The sequence below is a fragment of the Topomyia yanbarensis genome, chromosome 2 (genome assembly GCF_030247195.1).
Source record: "Topomyia yanbarensis strain Yona2022 chromosome 2, ASM3024719v1, whole genome shotgun sequence".
NCBI classification, from domain to species: domain Eukaryota; kingdom Metazoa; phylum Arthropoda; class Insecta; order Diptera; family Culicidae; genus Topomyia; species Topomyia yanbarensis.
Genome location: NC_080671.1, coordinates 435,814,227 through 435,829,768, shown reverse-complemented (window position 1 = coordinate 435,829,768; position 15,542 = coordinate 435,814,227). Strand labels below are relative to the sequence as shown.

Sequence of the window (15,542 nt, the reverse complement as noted above, 5' to 3'; positions counted from 1 at the left end):
TCCAAAACCTCGAAGAGGTTTGAACGCGGATTAGCACTATTCTTTGTCGCTACACTTCACGGAGTGGAACAAACACTTGTATCTCGATAGAGCGCTCGAAAACGAATGTGATTGGACAGATAGTTGATATGACTACATTTTTGCCGCACACATTACTGTGTGGGAAACAAATTAACCCGAAGGTACCCTTTTTGGGACCAATGTGACGAGAAACATATTTATTCGTAGAAAATTATGACTTGTGATTTCACGCATGTGCATCCATCAAAAGCAGTTTTTATGTCCAGTGACACTTTCAATGGCGTTTCCAACAATTTAAATACCTACCCTGATAGTTTTTCTATCATTTCTTTTTCATAGCATTGGTTTTTATAGGACTCATTTATCCACATTTCCACGATAATTCCGAGCGAAACGATACGCAAGCTATAAGGATGACAGAAAAGAGACTGCAATTGGGTTCATTTCATCTATCTGTTTCGTTTCATTCTTTGGAATGACACTGATCAGATTAGTTTTTTCGTTCATTTTATTCGTACCAATCATTTAGTTTATTTTATTCACTGCTTTCATTCTATATGCTCTATATTCTATTTGTTTTTTTTCTTGTTCATACATTTTACTTAGTTTCTTACTTTTTATAATCTGACTATTTTTTCAGTTTTTCTTTTTATTCAAATTATTTATTTGATACAATTTATTTATTTTTCTATTGATTTATAACTTTTTAACATCGTTTAATTTTCGTTTTAATCAATTTATTTTGTTCTACTCATTTTCTTATTCTTTTTGTTCATTTTATCGTTTCTTTTTGTTTTCTTTGTTTGATTCGCTTGTTTTATTTATTTGTTTTATTCAATTCATTTGTTTTTTATTTTATTAATTTTACTCATTTCATGCCTTACGATCATGCTATTTATTTTATCCATTTCATTCATTTGATTCCTTGTATTCACTGGATTTATTAAACTCATTCAACTCCTTTGATTCATTTGATTCATTTGATTCATTTGACTCATTTGATCCATTTGATGCACACGTCTGATGCCATTTGGAATACCAAGATTGCAACTTCCGATCTAACGGAATTCTCTATAACCCAATCAGTATGCATATGTTCAGAGCGGGCCTAATAAGCGCATGCTAGAGATCAATGTCAGAGACAATTTTGAAAACCAGAACCGGAAGTCGCCATCTTGGTTTTCAAAATGGCCTTAAACATCAATCCCATATTGACGGGGTTTAAAAGAATTTCACTGAACCGGAAGTCGCCATTTTGATTTTCCAAATCGCTTCAGACATGGATATGGAAAACTTGATCAAAAATCGTCTAAGTCTTTTGTCTTCAAGAGGACTTAAAATATTTTTGCCAAAAAACCGTGTAAACTGCGAAATCCGCAAAAAAACTTGAGAAATCGTCTAAGACTTTTGCTTTTAAAAGGACTTAAAATATTTTTGTGATCAAAGTTGAGTGCAGACGTATAACTTTTCACGCGTCATTTTTTTTCGAAAAACGTAATGCACCAAGTGGATTCTGATTCTGATAACTTTATTCCACGTTCAAGACGGTATTTGTAGTATCCGAAGTTTTGTGATCATTCGGAAGAATTGTGGAAGTTGCTCCTGATGAAACATTCGCCTATACCCTTCAACAAGGGTTACAACGGAAGAGGCTGTTTTCTTGAAATTTGAACATGACTATAGTCATCTGGAAGGATATTAAGAATAGCAGGTGAAGCCATCTTGAACAAGCCTAAGACTTCTGTTTTATAAGGGAATATTTTTCTGTTTGCATTTTATATCTTGCACCTAGTATTCTGATGCTGTTTTTTCTACCCAACACCGAGTCCCTTTAACCCTAACTAAATCCATACATTTTGACAGCAGATATGGCTTTTTTGCTCCTGATGGGTACATATTCCACTGCGACTAGTGTTTTGATCTACTATTGCAGACCCTTTTTATTGTATGCCACATCAGGGTGTTGTATCACTATTAGTCTGAGTGTTTCCCAATTGCAGACTATAGGCGCGGTCCCAGTAAGGTATTATAGAACGTATGAAGTTTGTTGCCTTACTGGGTGCAGTTGTCCATAAAAGCGAGTAAAAGCGCTATAACCTAGGCTCATTAGCCAAGGCAAAGTGTAAATACCTCTGTCGCATCTCAAAGGACCAAATGAGTGACATTAACCTTCTTAGCCTAGTCACTCCCAACGACTTATCCATTTTACACTGAAACGGTCGGTACGGTTGTCCTCGTTTCTTCCTTCTTCAAGATTCAAAATGATTCGTTAGTTAGATTATTCATTAAATGAATAATTTAATTGCCGTATAATTTTGAAACAACTTCAAACCAAACTCTGCCTGGCCTTTTTAATATTTGCGACATATTACACATAATATGTTTCAAATATTAATGTTGACAAGAAAAACACTAAAGAATATCTGCAGTGTTTTCCAGGATGCTTTTCAATACTTACTGTGAGTGTGTAAGGGTTAGAACAGAAGAATAGAATAGAATAAAAGGACTTTGAATATTTTTGCGAAAAACCGTGCCAGTTGAAAAATCCGTGCAAAAAAACTTGATCAAAAATTGTCTTAGTCTTCTGCCTTCAATGTACTAAGTCCTCATTTTGCGAAAGTCGTGCAAAAAAAAAAATTAATGAGAAATCGACTAAATCTTTTGCCGTTAACCCTCCGGCACTCGCGCCGTTGTATTTTGTGCAACATCTTCCGAAACTCTAGCGAAATCATCTTCCAGCACCAGCGGCTGCTCATTTGAGGAGCCATTCGCACGAGTGCCGGAGGGTTAAAAGAAATTAGAACTATTTTTGCGAACATGCTAATTGCGAAAACCGTGTAAAAAACCTGTTTTAATCCACCTAGCGGTGCAATTTTGCCTGTCTCATTTCTCTAAACTATGTCTCGGTGGCTGGTTATATTCAACATGATTGTGGAAATGCCTATTACAGTATTAATACGCTTGTCGGACATGCCGCAGACTCAGGTGATTCGCATTTAATGCCAAAAGATCCTGACTCCTGCGCTGCAGAAGACAAAAAGCTAAGTAACCGGGAATCTCTAAGCTTGTTCATTGACCCTACTCCACGCTTTTCTAAACTTTCTTACTTCAAATCCTTGCTCTCCCTTGAGTACTATGGCTCTTAATATTTGAAAAATACTTCACCTTCCAGTCCCTTGCTAATTATATGTCGTTACAATAAAAAAAGGAAAAAGATTGACTCACTATAAGTCGTTGAGAAAAATGAGTGACATTTTTTGACACATACGCACATACATACACACATATACAGACTTTTTCCGATCTCGACGAACTGAGTCGAATGGGATATGACACTCGGCCTTCCGGGCCGAGATTAGGCTGACGGTTTTCAGAGTGATTGCATAACCTTTCTATATGAGAAAGGCAAAAAACCGTGTTAAAAAAAAACCGTGCAAAAAAATCCGTGTAACAATCTTAGTGTAATTTTATAACTATTTTTAAATAATGCCTAATTTTTCATTTCAATTTAATTTGATTTATGATTTTTATTAATTTGATGTATATTAATCATTCTATTCATTTTATGAAACTTTACTTTTTTTTATATTTTTCTTTATTTTTGTTTATTTTGCTCGATTTATTGATTTTCTATAATTGATCCAGTTTATTCGAGGTTTTATTCGTGCAGGATTAGAAACTGTTGGGCGCCTAATTCACACGAGTTCTGTAAACTGTGTGTAAGAAATGTCTCATCTCACTGCTAGGTGGATTAAGTTAGTTTTTATGTTTTTTTTCTTTTTCCATATAAAAATTACCAAAAAAATCAGATTCACATCGTATGAAATAGGCCTTAGATCTCAAAGTTATCGTTGTAGCCTATTGAGAAAATTTTGGCCAAATTTGAAAAACAATAATTTGCGCCTTTAAGAGCTAAGAAGCCATCTGATAAAGCAGCGCGAAATTTGCAATTATTTATCGTTTAAGAAATAGTCGCCGTATCTTTCAAAATGCCAAAAATCAGTTGCAGAGACCCGAGCTTACCCTCTAGTCCCAACTAGGGCCAAGTAGGTCAACTGTTATTGCACCTTAATCAACATCCAACCGCTTCATTCAATTTAATTCCGGTCTTGAGCAGTTTTGAGTCATTACTTCAAACTGTTTCGAAAAGCGCTTGCTGGAGCTCGCTCGGTCTAGTGTTTTGTTATTTGAATTTGTTGAACAACAAACCAACCAGTTGCAATAATTTGCTATGTAATGGTGAGTTCAAATTTCAACCCATAGGGCGCATGTATCCGCATAAGAAGCTAAAAGGTTTCGACTGTTTGAAACTTCGGTTTTTTTATTCACATGTAAAGTGTACAGTATCCATTTATAAGGTCTGTGCTGGAACAGAATAGGTGTTGTGTTGTGAATATTGAGGAGTACAACTGGAAGTCAATTCTATATTGAGAAGCTAGAACATGAATTTGTGATAGAGTGATATAGTTAATTTAGTGAGACCATTTTGACCGAAACTGACAGCGTCTCACTGTGCATTCCTCGTTTACGTACAAACTTCTGTGTCAATGATACTGTGTAGGCGCCGCCCGTGCCATGACAAGCGAATTGATAAAAACTCAAATACCAAAGACAAAAAAATAACTTATTCACTCCCCATCACCTGCGCAAAAAATAAAATAAACCGGGAATAAATAGCTTCTAATGAGGCGATAGCTTTCTAATAAGTGGAATAAGAAAAATAATAAAATCGCAAATTGAATGATTTGTAGGAGATGATAGGGGAAACCGTGTTCCATACATCAATCCACGTGACGACCATATCCGATTTGTTGATTCACTTAGTGATCGTGCGAGAGCGCAAAGTTGAACAAACTGAACAAAACAAACGTGGCAAAAACTGTCGAGCAAACCCGCTGATGCGCAACCCTTCCCTCCCCTTGCTTGTAATAGTTACAAACGATGAGACGTAGATTCTAACGATCAAGAGTGCCATAGGTAAACAATCGCCCCGCCGTTGGCCAGCCCGGACCCGAGAGAATGACGGCTTGAGGAAGCTAACAACAACGCTTACTGCATATTGATTCTGCCGCATACCGGTATAAGTTGCCGCTGGCTGCTGCAACTGTGACTGACTGTTTCTGCCTTGGGTTTTTTTCGCCTTCTCACAGCGAGACTCATTTGGATTAGTCATCATGAGATAGTAGTGCGTTTCGAATTACCTCCGGCCAAGATAGGCCTTCTCGGTTTTGAAGGTTTCATCCGTTCCGGTTCGTGAATAGAAATCATTTTTTTTAGGTTGACGAGAATTTAATTGAGCGCTTTGAATACAGACCGTCTAAATACGAGTAACCTTCAACCTAAGAATCTCGAAAAACTCAATCACTAATGGCAAGCTAAAATATTTACACTAATACACGTTCGACGCAAAACCGTTACATAACTAGCAAAATGCCAAAAACCGCCACGATCAGCCCGATCAGCGGTACACTCCCCAAAACGCCACTATTCACATCAATCACGTTCAACTTCACCACCCGAACCGGTCCCCGCTGCAGAGCCACCTCGTCCATCACGTTGCACAGCGATCCCAGGCAGGTGCTGTACTCTACCAGCGTGACATTAGTTTCGCCCGTCTGGTTAAAGGTAACCTCGAACTGGTCCATATAGGCCTGCTGCAGTGCACTTTCATTCATAGCACACCCGGCAATCCGATAGAAGTACGAATCTCCATCTCTAATCCGGATGTTGACCGTGCTTTTCATGCAAGCCAGCGATTCCTCCGATTCGCCTTGCATCAACTCGCAATCTTCCTTCTCGTTGCTATTTTGACAATCGGTCCAGGTTTTGTACTTCGAAACACAACTCCAACAGGGTAGATAGGTCGAGTTTGGGTTTCTTTCGACTTCCGTGTCCTCCTGGTACTGGCCTAAAAGCGGTGCCGAGATGGCATTAATACGGGCCCAATTCGGTCGAGCTTGAAAAAAAAAAGGTTCTTACCTAGGGCGGCTGGAATGTTGGGAATTGTGGCTGCCAGTAACAGGCATGTCAGCTTCAGAAAACCGGTCATCGTTGCCTCTTTGTTTTATTCCACACAACGCTCACACACGACTCGTTCACGGGGCTACGGCGGAAAACAACAACAGTGATCTACTCGCGACGTTGGCTGAAACCTGACTGACTGGTGGCGAAATTTGCTTTTTTGTCGTTGTTTGCGCGGTGTAAATTCTGCCGACCGCTGAGATAAATGATGTCACCAATACCTGCTAATAGTTTTTCAAGGTTGTGCTACAACTCAGACTGATCGAGTTATTGGGGAGGATGTTTGACCCCTCCGGCGGACCAAAAGAAACACGCACAGACAATAGTATTCGTTGATGAATTTTTATTATGCCATTACCATACGCACAGCGAACATAATAATTCCCAGCAGCACCAATCTCGGTTCAAAACGGGTCGCGCTTCCAACTGTTGAAACGATCCTCGCTGGTGGTTCGAAGGTGGCATCAAAATCGGCAACCGAATTGCAGAGATCATGGTCGCAGCTTGGCCACTCTTCGACGGTGACGTTGGCGTGCGAGTGTTTCCAACTGAGTCTTTCGAACAGCTTCCGGGCTCCGTCCTGGCCGAGCAAACCACACCCGGTGGCGTAGAAGTTAAGCTCCAGCAATGGCATTGTCAGGTTCATCCGATTACTGACACACTGGTAGCGGTCCTCGGAGGGATATTCCTTTGCGCACACCTCCACGATCGCATTCTGGCCGCAGTGGGTCCAACTGAAGGTGCTCTTGCAGCGATAACAGTTCAGTGAACGCGCTGTAAGATACAATTTTTTTAGCAATCGCGATCTAATCTGCGGGTGTAAAGAAAACTTACCGCGTTGAGCAGCCAGCAGCAACAGCAACAGCAGAAACACGAAATCTTTGGCATTAGTCAGCATTTTGAATTATGGCACTGTGGAGAATGTGCGCTCGGCGAGATCGATCTTGTATCTGCGCCGAGATACTCGCTAACCGTTACTAAATAACCCAATGGGATAAAGATCCAGTCATCACCTGATAAAGTGCTAATTGTGAGCTGATTTTTGTGTAGCCCTAAATTTGCAAACTGTAAACATGCCGAGTGACCCATTCGATCAAAACATTCCGTTTGCGAGGCAAGGCGAGGTTTCCAGCTGAGCAAATTTCAGCTACCTGGCTCTGTTTGTGTCACCTTTTAATATCACCACTTCCGAAGAAAATATTGCACAATATTCTTCAAGGATATATGACCTATGGTTAAAAGACTTTTGCAAATTATAAAATCAACAATGTTCTTCAATCTAAGGGGTACGGTATAATCGAACTAATATTATCGTGAATTGAGTTTGCAAAATATATGACGTACGTGGGTGAGAAAATCACTTTAATAATAATATGTATTTTGAAAGTGCATGTCGTCATATGTTTTTTGTTCATGTTTATCGAGATATATAAAGGTAGCAACAAAACTCGGAAAGATCACTCTATAGCTGAAAATAAAGTGCTAATAAATGTTAACATTATTATTGTTGACAAATATCAACGTGGGAGCGAAGAGGTTGAAACTGGACGCTGCACGAGCGTAGATCAATTATTTGAAATAGCATAAAATCAATTAGTAATCCAAAACTTTTTCAATGCCTTATCCGATCGGAGAATAGAAGACATTATCAGTATTTAACCTTTCACTTTGAGTTCATATTTCCGTGTTGAAGTGTGTCTTTTAGGTAACAAATTTAAAGAAGAATCGATTCTGAAAATAGTAGTTCGTATAACTGGCGTTCCGTTGTGATTACAGAAGTTGGACTCACTTTCTTCTACTAAGGGTACTGGTGTACCTTGATAATACGTACCCTCGGTAGTACCTACTAGACATGTGCGCCGATGTATTTTGGATCGGCAGCAGCGTTGGAATCCTTTGTGATTGGCGGCATCGACGTTGGCGTATAAGAAAAACCTTTGACAGTTGAACCGAACATATATAATTTGATTTTTCTTCACAGGGCCGAGTTTTTTACCACACACAATCGAAAAGTTTTTACAATTTTTAAAAACTAAAGTATTTGGAAAGCTTTAATCAAACGATGCTGTCATTTATTTTATTTATCTGATCTTCGTTAAACGACACAACAAATTCAAGTTAAAGTAAATGAGTAAATTTGGACAACACGGTGAATTGTTTTTCATTCCGATATTTTCTTGCAGTACAATAGATTTTCTTTGTCAAATGTCTCGTTCAATAGCGTGTGAGAACAATTTTGTCAACTTGAAGCCGATATATTTCTTAATTTAGAACTTTAACTTGTTTGGTTGATAGTTGGCCAATGATGTACAGCATTTTGTAATGACATAATCTTCAATACCCAAAAGAAAATAAATTGGTGTACATATGCATGTTTTCATTCAGTTTTATTACGCGCTCGTCGAGTTTGAGGTTGTTGAACCATTGGTTGTATTTGGTGCCATGATAGTTATTTCTCGACAAACATATGATTACGGCTTAAAAGCCAGCTGTCAAAATTCTCTTTGAAAGAAAATTCCGGACAAACCGTTACTGAATAAACACAGTTAATAGCAGTTAATAAAAGAGAAAAATTTTCTCTTTTGTTTTCTACCAACATCTGTGATTGGAGAGTAACGGTTTGTCCAGAATTTCCTTTCAAAGAGAATTTTGACAGTTGACTTTTAAGCTATAATCATATGTTTGTCGAAATTTCAAACTTTGATTAAAACTTTGGTTAAAATATTTCAATTTGAATTCAAAATGAACTGTGAATGTCATTCTAATTAAACATAATAGGGTGAAGTGCCTATTTTCACCAAACTAAGCAGAATGCCTCACTAATTCATTAATTTCTTGACCTACAATCAATGAAATGCGTAAAAAATTACATCAACAGCCTTGCTTCGTTGTTAAGAACCAATGCTCTGAAAACAGTGTAATTTTCGCGTTTGAGCGCAATGAAAACTCGAATCGAGTGCCCCTATTATTGCGCTATCATTTGACTCAATGCGTTGAACAAAGATGGCAGACACTGCTCTAACCAACGGCTTCAAATGGTAGGAGCGATAATAGAAATATGGCGATAATAGGCTCATCACCCTACCTATCGACGTGAGAGAGAACAGTTATATTCGTTTCAAGCGAATTTTCACAAGTTTGGAATAAATATCAACTATAAATAAAGGTCTGCGAGGCTTGAATAAAAAGTAAACAAAGGTCAAACAAAAAATTAAACTGCGACAGAATGATCATTTTAGTGTTATATTTCATATTTTTGATTTTTTTATTTATATAGGAACAATGCACATATTTAAAATCAATTATTTAATCTTAGCTTAGGGTATTTGTGGGGCTAATTTCTAAGCTGTTAGCATTCTGATTCAATTAGTAAGCCACGAGTGTAAAAAAATCATATAATATTGCATTTTACGATCTATATCCAATTATTATTTATTTGGATCTCCCCCCTAAAGAAATAATTTTCTTCCGTTATTTACTTTCTTTGATGTAAGATACGGTTGATATATGGGCAATAATTCGTGAAAATATGTTATTGATTTATATTAACGAATTAAATGGTCCCTACTTATTTTCGTAGTGATAAGCAAAAAGAAAAGAATCAAATCAATTCTTACTGCAGTTTTTTAATAAGCAAAAACAACTTTGATCTGAATTGCGATTCGAATCGATTCAATTTATCCAAACGTGCTATACTGTAACCATTTGATGTGCAATTAGAATCAAGCGTATAGAGAGAAAGAAAGAATGAGGAATTCGAAAATGCGGGTAGATATAGTTCGACAGTGCTTGTCTTTACTACCTGATAAAACTGGCTTATTTATTGTCATCTTTATTGCGAGCAAAGAGAGTCAGAAGAAATCCGAAGAGGGTATTGAAAATAACGAAATATGCGCAAGAGAAGTTTGACAACATGATTACTTATGTCTGATAATGAATTGACAATTATAACTTTACAAATTGAACCTGGCACTGGATGCAGACAGTGAATCTTCCTTTTGTCCATAACAGCTTACACAACCCCCCTTAACTGCCCATAATCGCAAGTCAGTCCCATGTTCTATGGGATTCCCTATCTACATGGGAATGACTTGCGATTACAGGCATCTAAGTTCCGACACGATTTAGGCGATTTTTCCGAATTCAACTTTTTGCGTCATTTTGCCAAGTCATCTGTCCAGTCTCAACTTTCAAAACTCATGCTTCTATATCATTTAAATAACGATCAAAATGAGAATATTTGTAGCAGATTGCTCGCCGTCATAGTGTTACTTAGGTTGTACGGCCTGGCTTTATTTACAATCTTTTATTTAATCTTAGTTTGGATTCTTTCGAAAGCTGCAAAAATATAAAAAAAAATCCATTTGCTTATTGTGTTCTTTGTGAGAAGATATAACTAGAAAAGGGTACAAATTGTGATTATGTTACTATGTTTTAATTGCCGCAAGGTTCTACTGTATCGATTTTGTTGGCTATTTTCGGCAAATTTGAGACTAAGAGAAACGAAAGCAATGAAATTGAAAGACGGATAGGCGTAGGCGGTAAAACATGATTATGAGTTATGTTCTACCATAGACCATGCGGTAGACTTGGGTGAAACGCCCAACTCCTACTCTGCAGAAGGCAAAAAATTCTTCACATTTCCTTTCGATCATGCCCATATGAGCCTGCCTAGTTCTAGTTTTCCGTTCTAAGTTTATAACTGTTTCGCTCTAGAATACCTATCCGTCTTTCAATTTCATTGCTTTCGTTTCTCTTAGTCTCAAATTTGCCGAAAATAGCCAACAAAATCGATACAGTAAATTGTGATTATATATTCTTTTCTTTTCCTCTTGTTAAACTAACTAAAAAATTGTGGGTAAATTGCACAGCTTCACTCATTTTGATAGCCATAAGTAAACTAACAAACGAAAACAATTTTTATTTAATGCAGCTCTGCATCCAATTATAAAATTTTGTATTACGGTTTGTTTCAAAATTCAAAATGACCTCGACTTCAGCTAACCTGCAATATAACTCTACGACATAGCGTTTTCAAATGAGCGTGTAGCACCTTATAGAAAGGACGAAAAAGAATATCAAAAAATGACATTTAAAATTCGATTGTACCTGTTTTTCGTACGGGATAAAACTTGCTTACTTGCCCTCATTTGGTTTGTGTGCAATATGGGCCATAATATTGCACATAAAGGTCGAAAAATTGATTCAAATTATTGAGATGTATGCAAGAGGAATATGGCGCTCCTTTACACTGTTTTCGTTTGGCTTCAGGATGCAGCCATTTCTGCGATGATAGGTAGTAACATCTTAGACCGGACTAAACTCAGGCCTAAAATCAAAGATAGTACCGTGCGGCGGTACCAACTAGCTACAAGCTTACCGCTATAAATGTACTAAGAAAATAAATATTTTACATTAAGTAGTACAGTCCTGCGTCTACAGTTCGTGCAACCCAATAGGGCTGCCCCTTGTAGTTTTTAAAACCAAATATTAAACTGAAGAGTAACTCTAATTTTAATATTTATCGATTTGATCGATTTTTTGGATTCGGCGGAGGAATCGCAATATCGGTTGATCGCAGAATCAAACATTCGGTTATACGGGAATCGAACACAGGTGCGCTGCGTACAAGGCAATCGATTAACCAACTACGCTGTGCCCACTCCACTAGACGAGATTGTTGAAACCAACTATAATGAGAACAAATCCATCATGAAAAAGTTTAAAAAATATGAGAGCTCCAGGTTATGATGGAAATTTCGACATTCTTCTTAAAGACCTCCCTGAAATCACCATGACATACTTGGTCAAAATATTCAACAAATGTTTTGAATTAGCATACTTTCCTGAAAGAATGCCAATGTTATTCCTATTCTGAAGCCAGATAATAATCCGGTAGAAGCATCTAGCTATCGACCACTTAGTTTACTCTCTTCTATTTATCTAAATTATTTGAAAAAATCATCCTAACTAGGATGATGGTACATAGCGACGGCACTGGTGGTTGAGTGGTAAGCTTGACCGTCACTCATTGCAGTTGGCGTGAGTTCAATTCCAGCCGAGGTCGTCGAAATTTTACTGAGGTGAAAAAATCTGTGGTCACGTCTTCCTTCGGAAGCGAAGTAAAGCCGTTGGTCCCCGGTCCATGAGTTGATGGATCGATATCTAGTCTAGATAGTAGAGTCACCCCCCTAGCATCGATAAAGAAGAAGTAGAATCCAACTTCTATACTTACTAACAAATTCCTCCTCCCGTGATACTTGTGGAGTAATCTATACGGCCTCTAGCAAAAGCAAGTATCGGACTAACATCCCTTCTCTTTCCTTCCGCGATCTACGTTCGGGCCAATAAACACTTTCGCTACTCCCAGGCATAATTATCTTATAGATCTTTATAAAAATCAGCAGTACTGTAACAACATTCTGCATAAGCTGATTGATTTTTATGAAGATCTAACACAGGGTGTGGGAGAAAACTGCTTTTTTCGTTTTCGATTTTTGCCCATTCTCTCTCTAACCTTAAAAGAAGATATAATAAATATTCCGAATTATGTACACATGACAAAACACTAACGTAAACGGTTTTGTGGGGTACATTTGTACCCCATTCAAACTTTAAGCGCGTACTGTTAAGTTGATGAAGTGAATCAAATAGGTTGCACCTGCTTTAATGGAAGTTTGATAATCAAATTGATTTATGATGCTATATGCAGTTGTTGTGCTACTAGGAAGAAAACACTTCAAAAGATTCAGAATAAAATTCTGAAAATGACTTTGAAGCGTCCTCCCTGGTTTAGCACAAACGAGTTGCACAGACTCGCAAACATAGAAACATTAGAAATTGTGACGAACAGTATTATAAGAAATTTTCGAATACAACCGTTACAATTACCAATTGCAACGATTAGCTCTCTTTATAGTTTGTAAGGTAGTTTATAAGATTTGTTTAGCTGCTTATTCACAAGACAAAAACTTCCTACTGAAATAATCACTTAACTGTGAAAACATATTAAATTTTAATTATAATTTACCGAATCATGTGAACAATAGGGATAAAAAGTCACCACTTGTGGCTGAACACCCAATATACTAAATTAGAAATGTAATGCAAACAAAACAATCTAATCGAATTGAAATTAACATATAAAAAAAATATCCAAAATATTTTCATAAGACGCTTTGGATGTAGCTAGGATACTAGGACTACGTAGTTAATGAAAATTGTCAAGAAGGATTCGGTTCACGGCGACATTTCCTTCTTCCACATCGCACGTCCTGTCACAGGTTTCGCATGGTGCCAGAATTTCAAAATTCTTGAATCAACAACTCTGGCAAGGGCACTGCACTTCTAAATAGTCGCAATTTTGAGATTCAGAAATCATGAATGTGCATGTTCACTAGCGCTACCCAGTGGCAGAATCCTAAACTATACCGTGTATCACTTCGTAGGTTTTTATCTCTTGTGCAACTATATCGGAGGATAGGAATTGGAATTCGAGATACAGTAGGCTAAAAATGGCATGGACACCAGCGCCACTTAGTGGCAGAATATCGAACTATTTCGCATACCACTTCGTAGATTTTGATCACCAGAACAACATTGCCGAACACACATATCTGCTGAAAAATCATACACTTTAGATACAGTAGATCGAAAAAAATTAATTCTCCCTAGCGTTTCCTGGCGGTAGAATTCCGTCATATTCATTCGCCCCTCCGCAAGGCTATTATAACTATGACTTCTCTGCACACTCAAGTCATTTTATTGATATATATTGTCTTCGAATTAATAATTTTCGTACAGACCGAAATACTATACTAACTTAAACCTATTTTCAATTTGAACATTTCTCTACTTAAATTAAGTCAAAATGATAAAAAAAACGCTATTGAAGAGCTGACAGCAAACATCTACCGGGTTATTCTGGCCGTACTGCGTGCGATGAGTAGAGCGCCGAAAGAAGTCCATTCTCCGCAGAGACCTACCAGGAACGTTGAAGTCCAGCTTAGCGAGAAGCAGAGGGCAGTCAATGTTGTCAGTGCGAAGATTGAACACAAAAAGTCGCTGCAGAAAAACACTCCTGTTTCGTAGCGTAGGCAGGTTGATAAGAGCACAACGATGCTCATACGGTGGTAGTTCAAATCGATTTCGCCAGGGAAGCCGTCGTAGGGCATACCGGACGAAGCTCTTTTGCACCCGTTCTATGCGATTAATGTGTACGGTGTATTACGGGGCCCAAACGATAACTCCATACTCTAGAATGCTGCGTACCAGACTGATGAACAATGCCTTCAAGCAGTAGACGTCGTTGAAATCTTGGGTATTTCGTTTGATGAGTCCTAGTACTGCATAGGCTTTAGCAGTTACTGCATTGAAGTGTTCGATGAAACGTAGGTTACGGTCAAGTATAACACCAAGGCCCTTGATTGATGAAACTCATTCTACTGGGGCAGCGCTCACTGCATACTCAAACGTAATTGGCGAGAGTATTCGTGTGAATGTGATTATGTAGCATTTCTGAATGTTTATAGTCATTCCGTTTCTATCACACCAACTCACGATCCTATCTATGTCCATCTGAATTACACAACAATCTACCAGAGTGATGCGATATATTTTCAGATCATCTGCGTACATCACATTACACGATGTCAATTCGCTGCAAATGTCATTCACAAAGAGCACGAAGAGAAGAGGTCCAAGGTGACTCCCTTGAGGTACACCCGATATGATGTCGAATAGGTCTGAAAGTATAGTTCCAAGTCGCACAGATGCACTGCGGTTTGTAAGGTACGAGAAGATCTAATTGGTCAGCCAGTCCGGAAAACCAATTCGCCTCAACTTTTCAACGGCTAGCTGATGAGGAAGGCGATCGAAGGCTTTGGAGAAATCTACATACATCAATTTGTTGTCGTTTCTCTAATTTATCAATCAGCGTTGACACATAGCTCATTAGGTTCGTCGTTGTTGAGCGCTTTCTAACAAACCCATGCTGATCTGTAGTGATGATGTGTTTTACTTTTTTTTATTAACAGATTAAGGCCGAAGTGGCCTGTGCCGTATACAAAAGATTCCTCCATTCCACTCGGTCCATGGCCGCGCGTCGCCAGCCACGCAGTCTGCGAAGGGTCCGGAAATCGTCTTCCACCTGGTCGATCCATCGTGCTCGCTGCGCGCCACGTCTTCTTGTACCGGTCGGATTGCAATTGAGAACCGTTTTTACCGGGCTATTGTCCGACATTCTGGCTACGTGCCCGGCCCACCGTAGTCGTCCGATTTTCGCGTTATGACAGATGGGCGGCTCCCCCAACAGCTGATGCAACTCATGGTTCATTCGCCGTCTCCATGTGCCGTCTTCCATCTGCACTCCACCGTAGATGGTACGCAGCACTTTCCGTTCGAAGACACCAAGTGCGCGTTGGTCCTCCACGAGCATGGTCCAGGTCTCGTGCCCGTAGAGAACTACCGGTCTAATCAGCGTCTTGTAGATGGTCAACTTC

General features: G+C 38.5%; 3 protein-coding genes across 8 annotated transcripts in view; 1 reads left to right on the top strand and 2 right to left on the bottom strand.

Annotated features, from left to right (window-relative positions):
• Positions 1–15,542, top strand: part of LOC131685527 (high affinity cGMP-specific 3',5'-cyclic phosphodiesterase 9A) — a 580,386-nt gene that overhangs the window by 503,051 nt on the left and 61,793 nt on the right. The window lies entirely within an intron of this gene.
• On the bottom strand, positions 5,280–6,195 carry LOC131685529 (uncharacterized). Its single transcript, XM_058969326.1, has 2 exons — positions 6,001–6,195; positions 5,280–5,929 (listed from the first exon to the last, which is right to left on the bottom strand). Exons 1-2 carry the CDS (start codon positions 6,068–6,070, stop codon positions 5,436–5,438), a joined length of 564 nt encoding a protein of 187 aa, XP_058825309.1. The 5' UTR covers positions 6,071–6,195; the 3' UTR covers positions 5,280–5,435.
• LOC131685530 (uncharacterized) lies at positions 6,347–7,028 on the bottom strand. The gene is made up of 2 exons (XM_058969327.1): positions 6,877–7,028; positions 6,347–6,816 (listed from the first exon to the last, which is right to left on the bottom strand). The coding sequence occupies exons 1-2, from the start codon at positions 6,938–6,940 to the stop codon at positions 6,389–6,391; spliced, it is 492 nt and encodes a 163-aa protein (XP_058825310.1). The 5' UTR covers positions 6,941–7,028; the 3' UTR covers positions 6,347–6,388.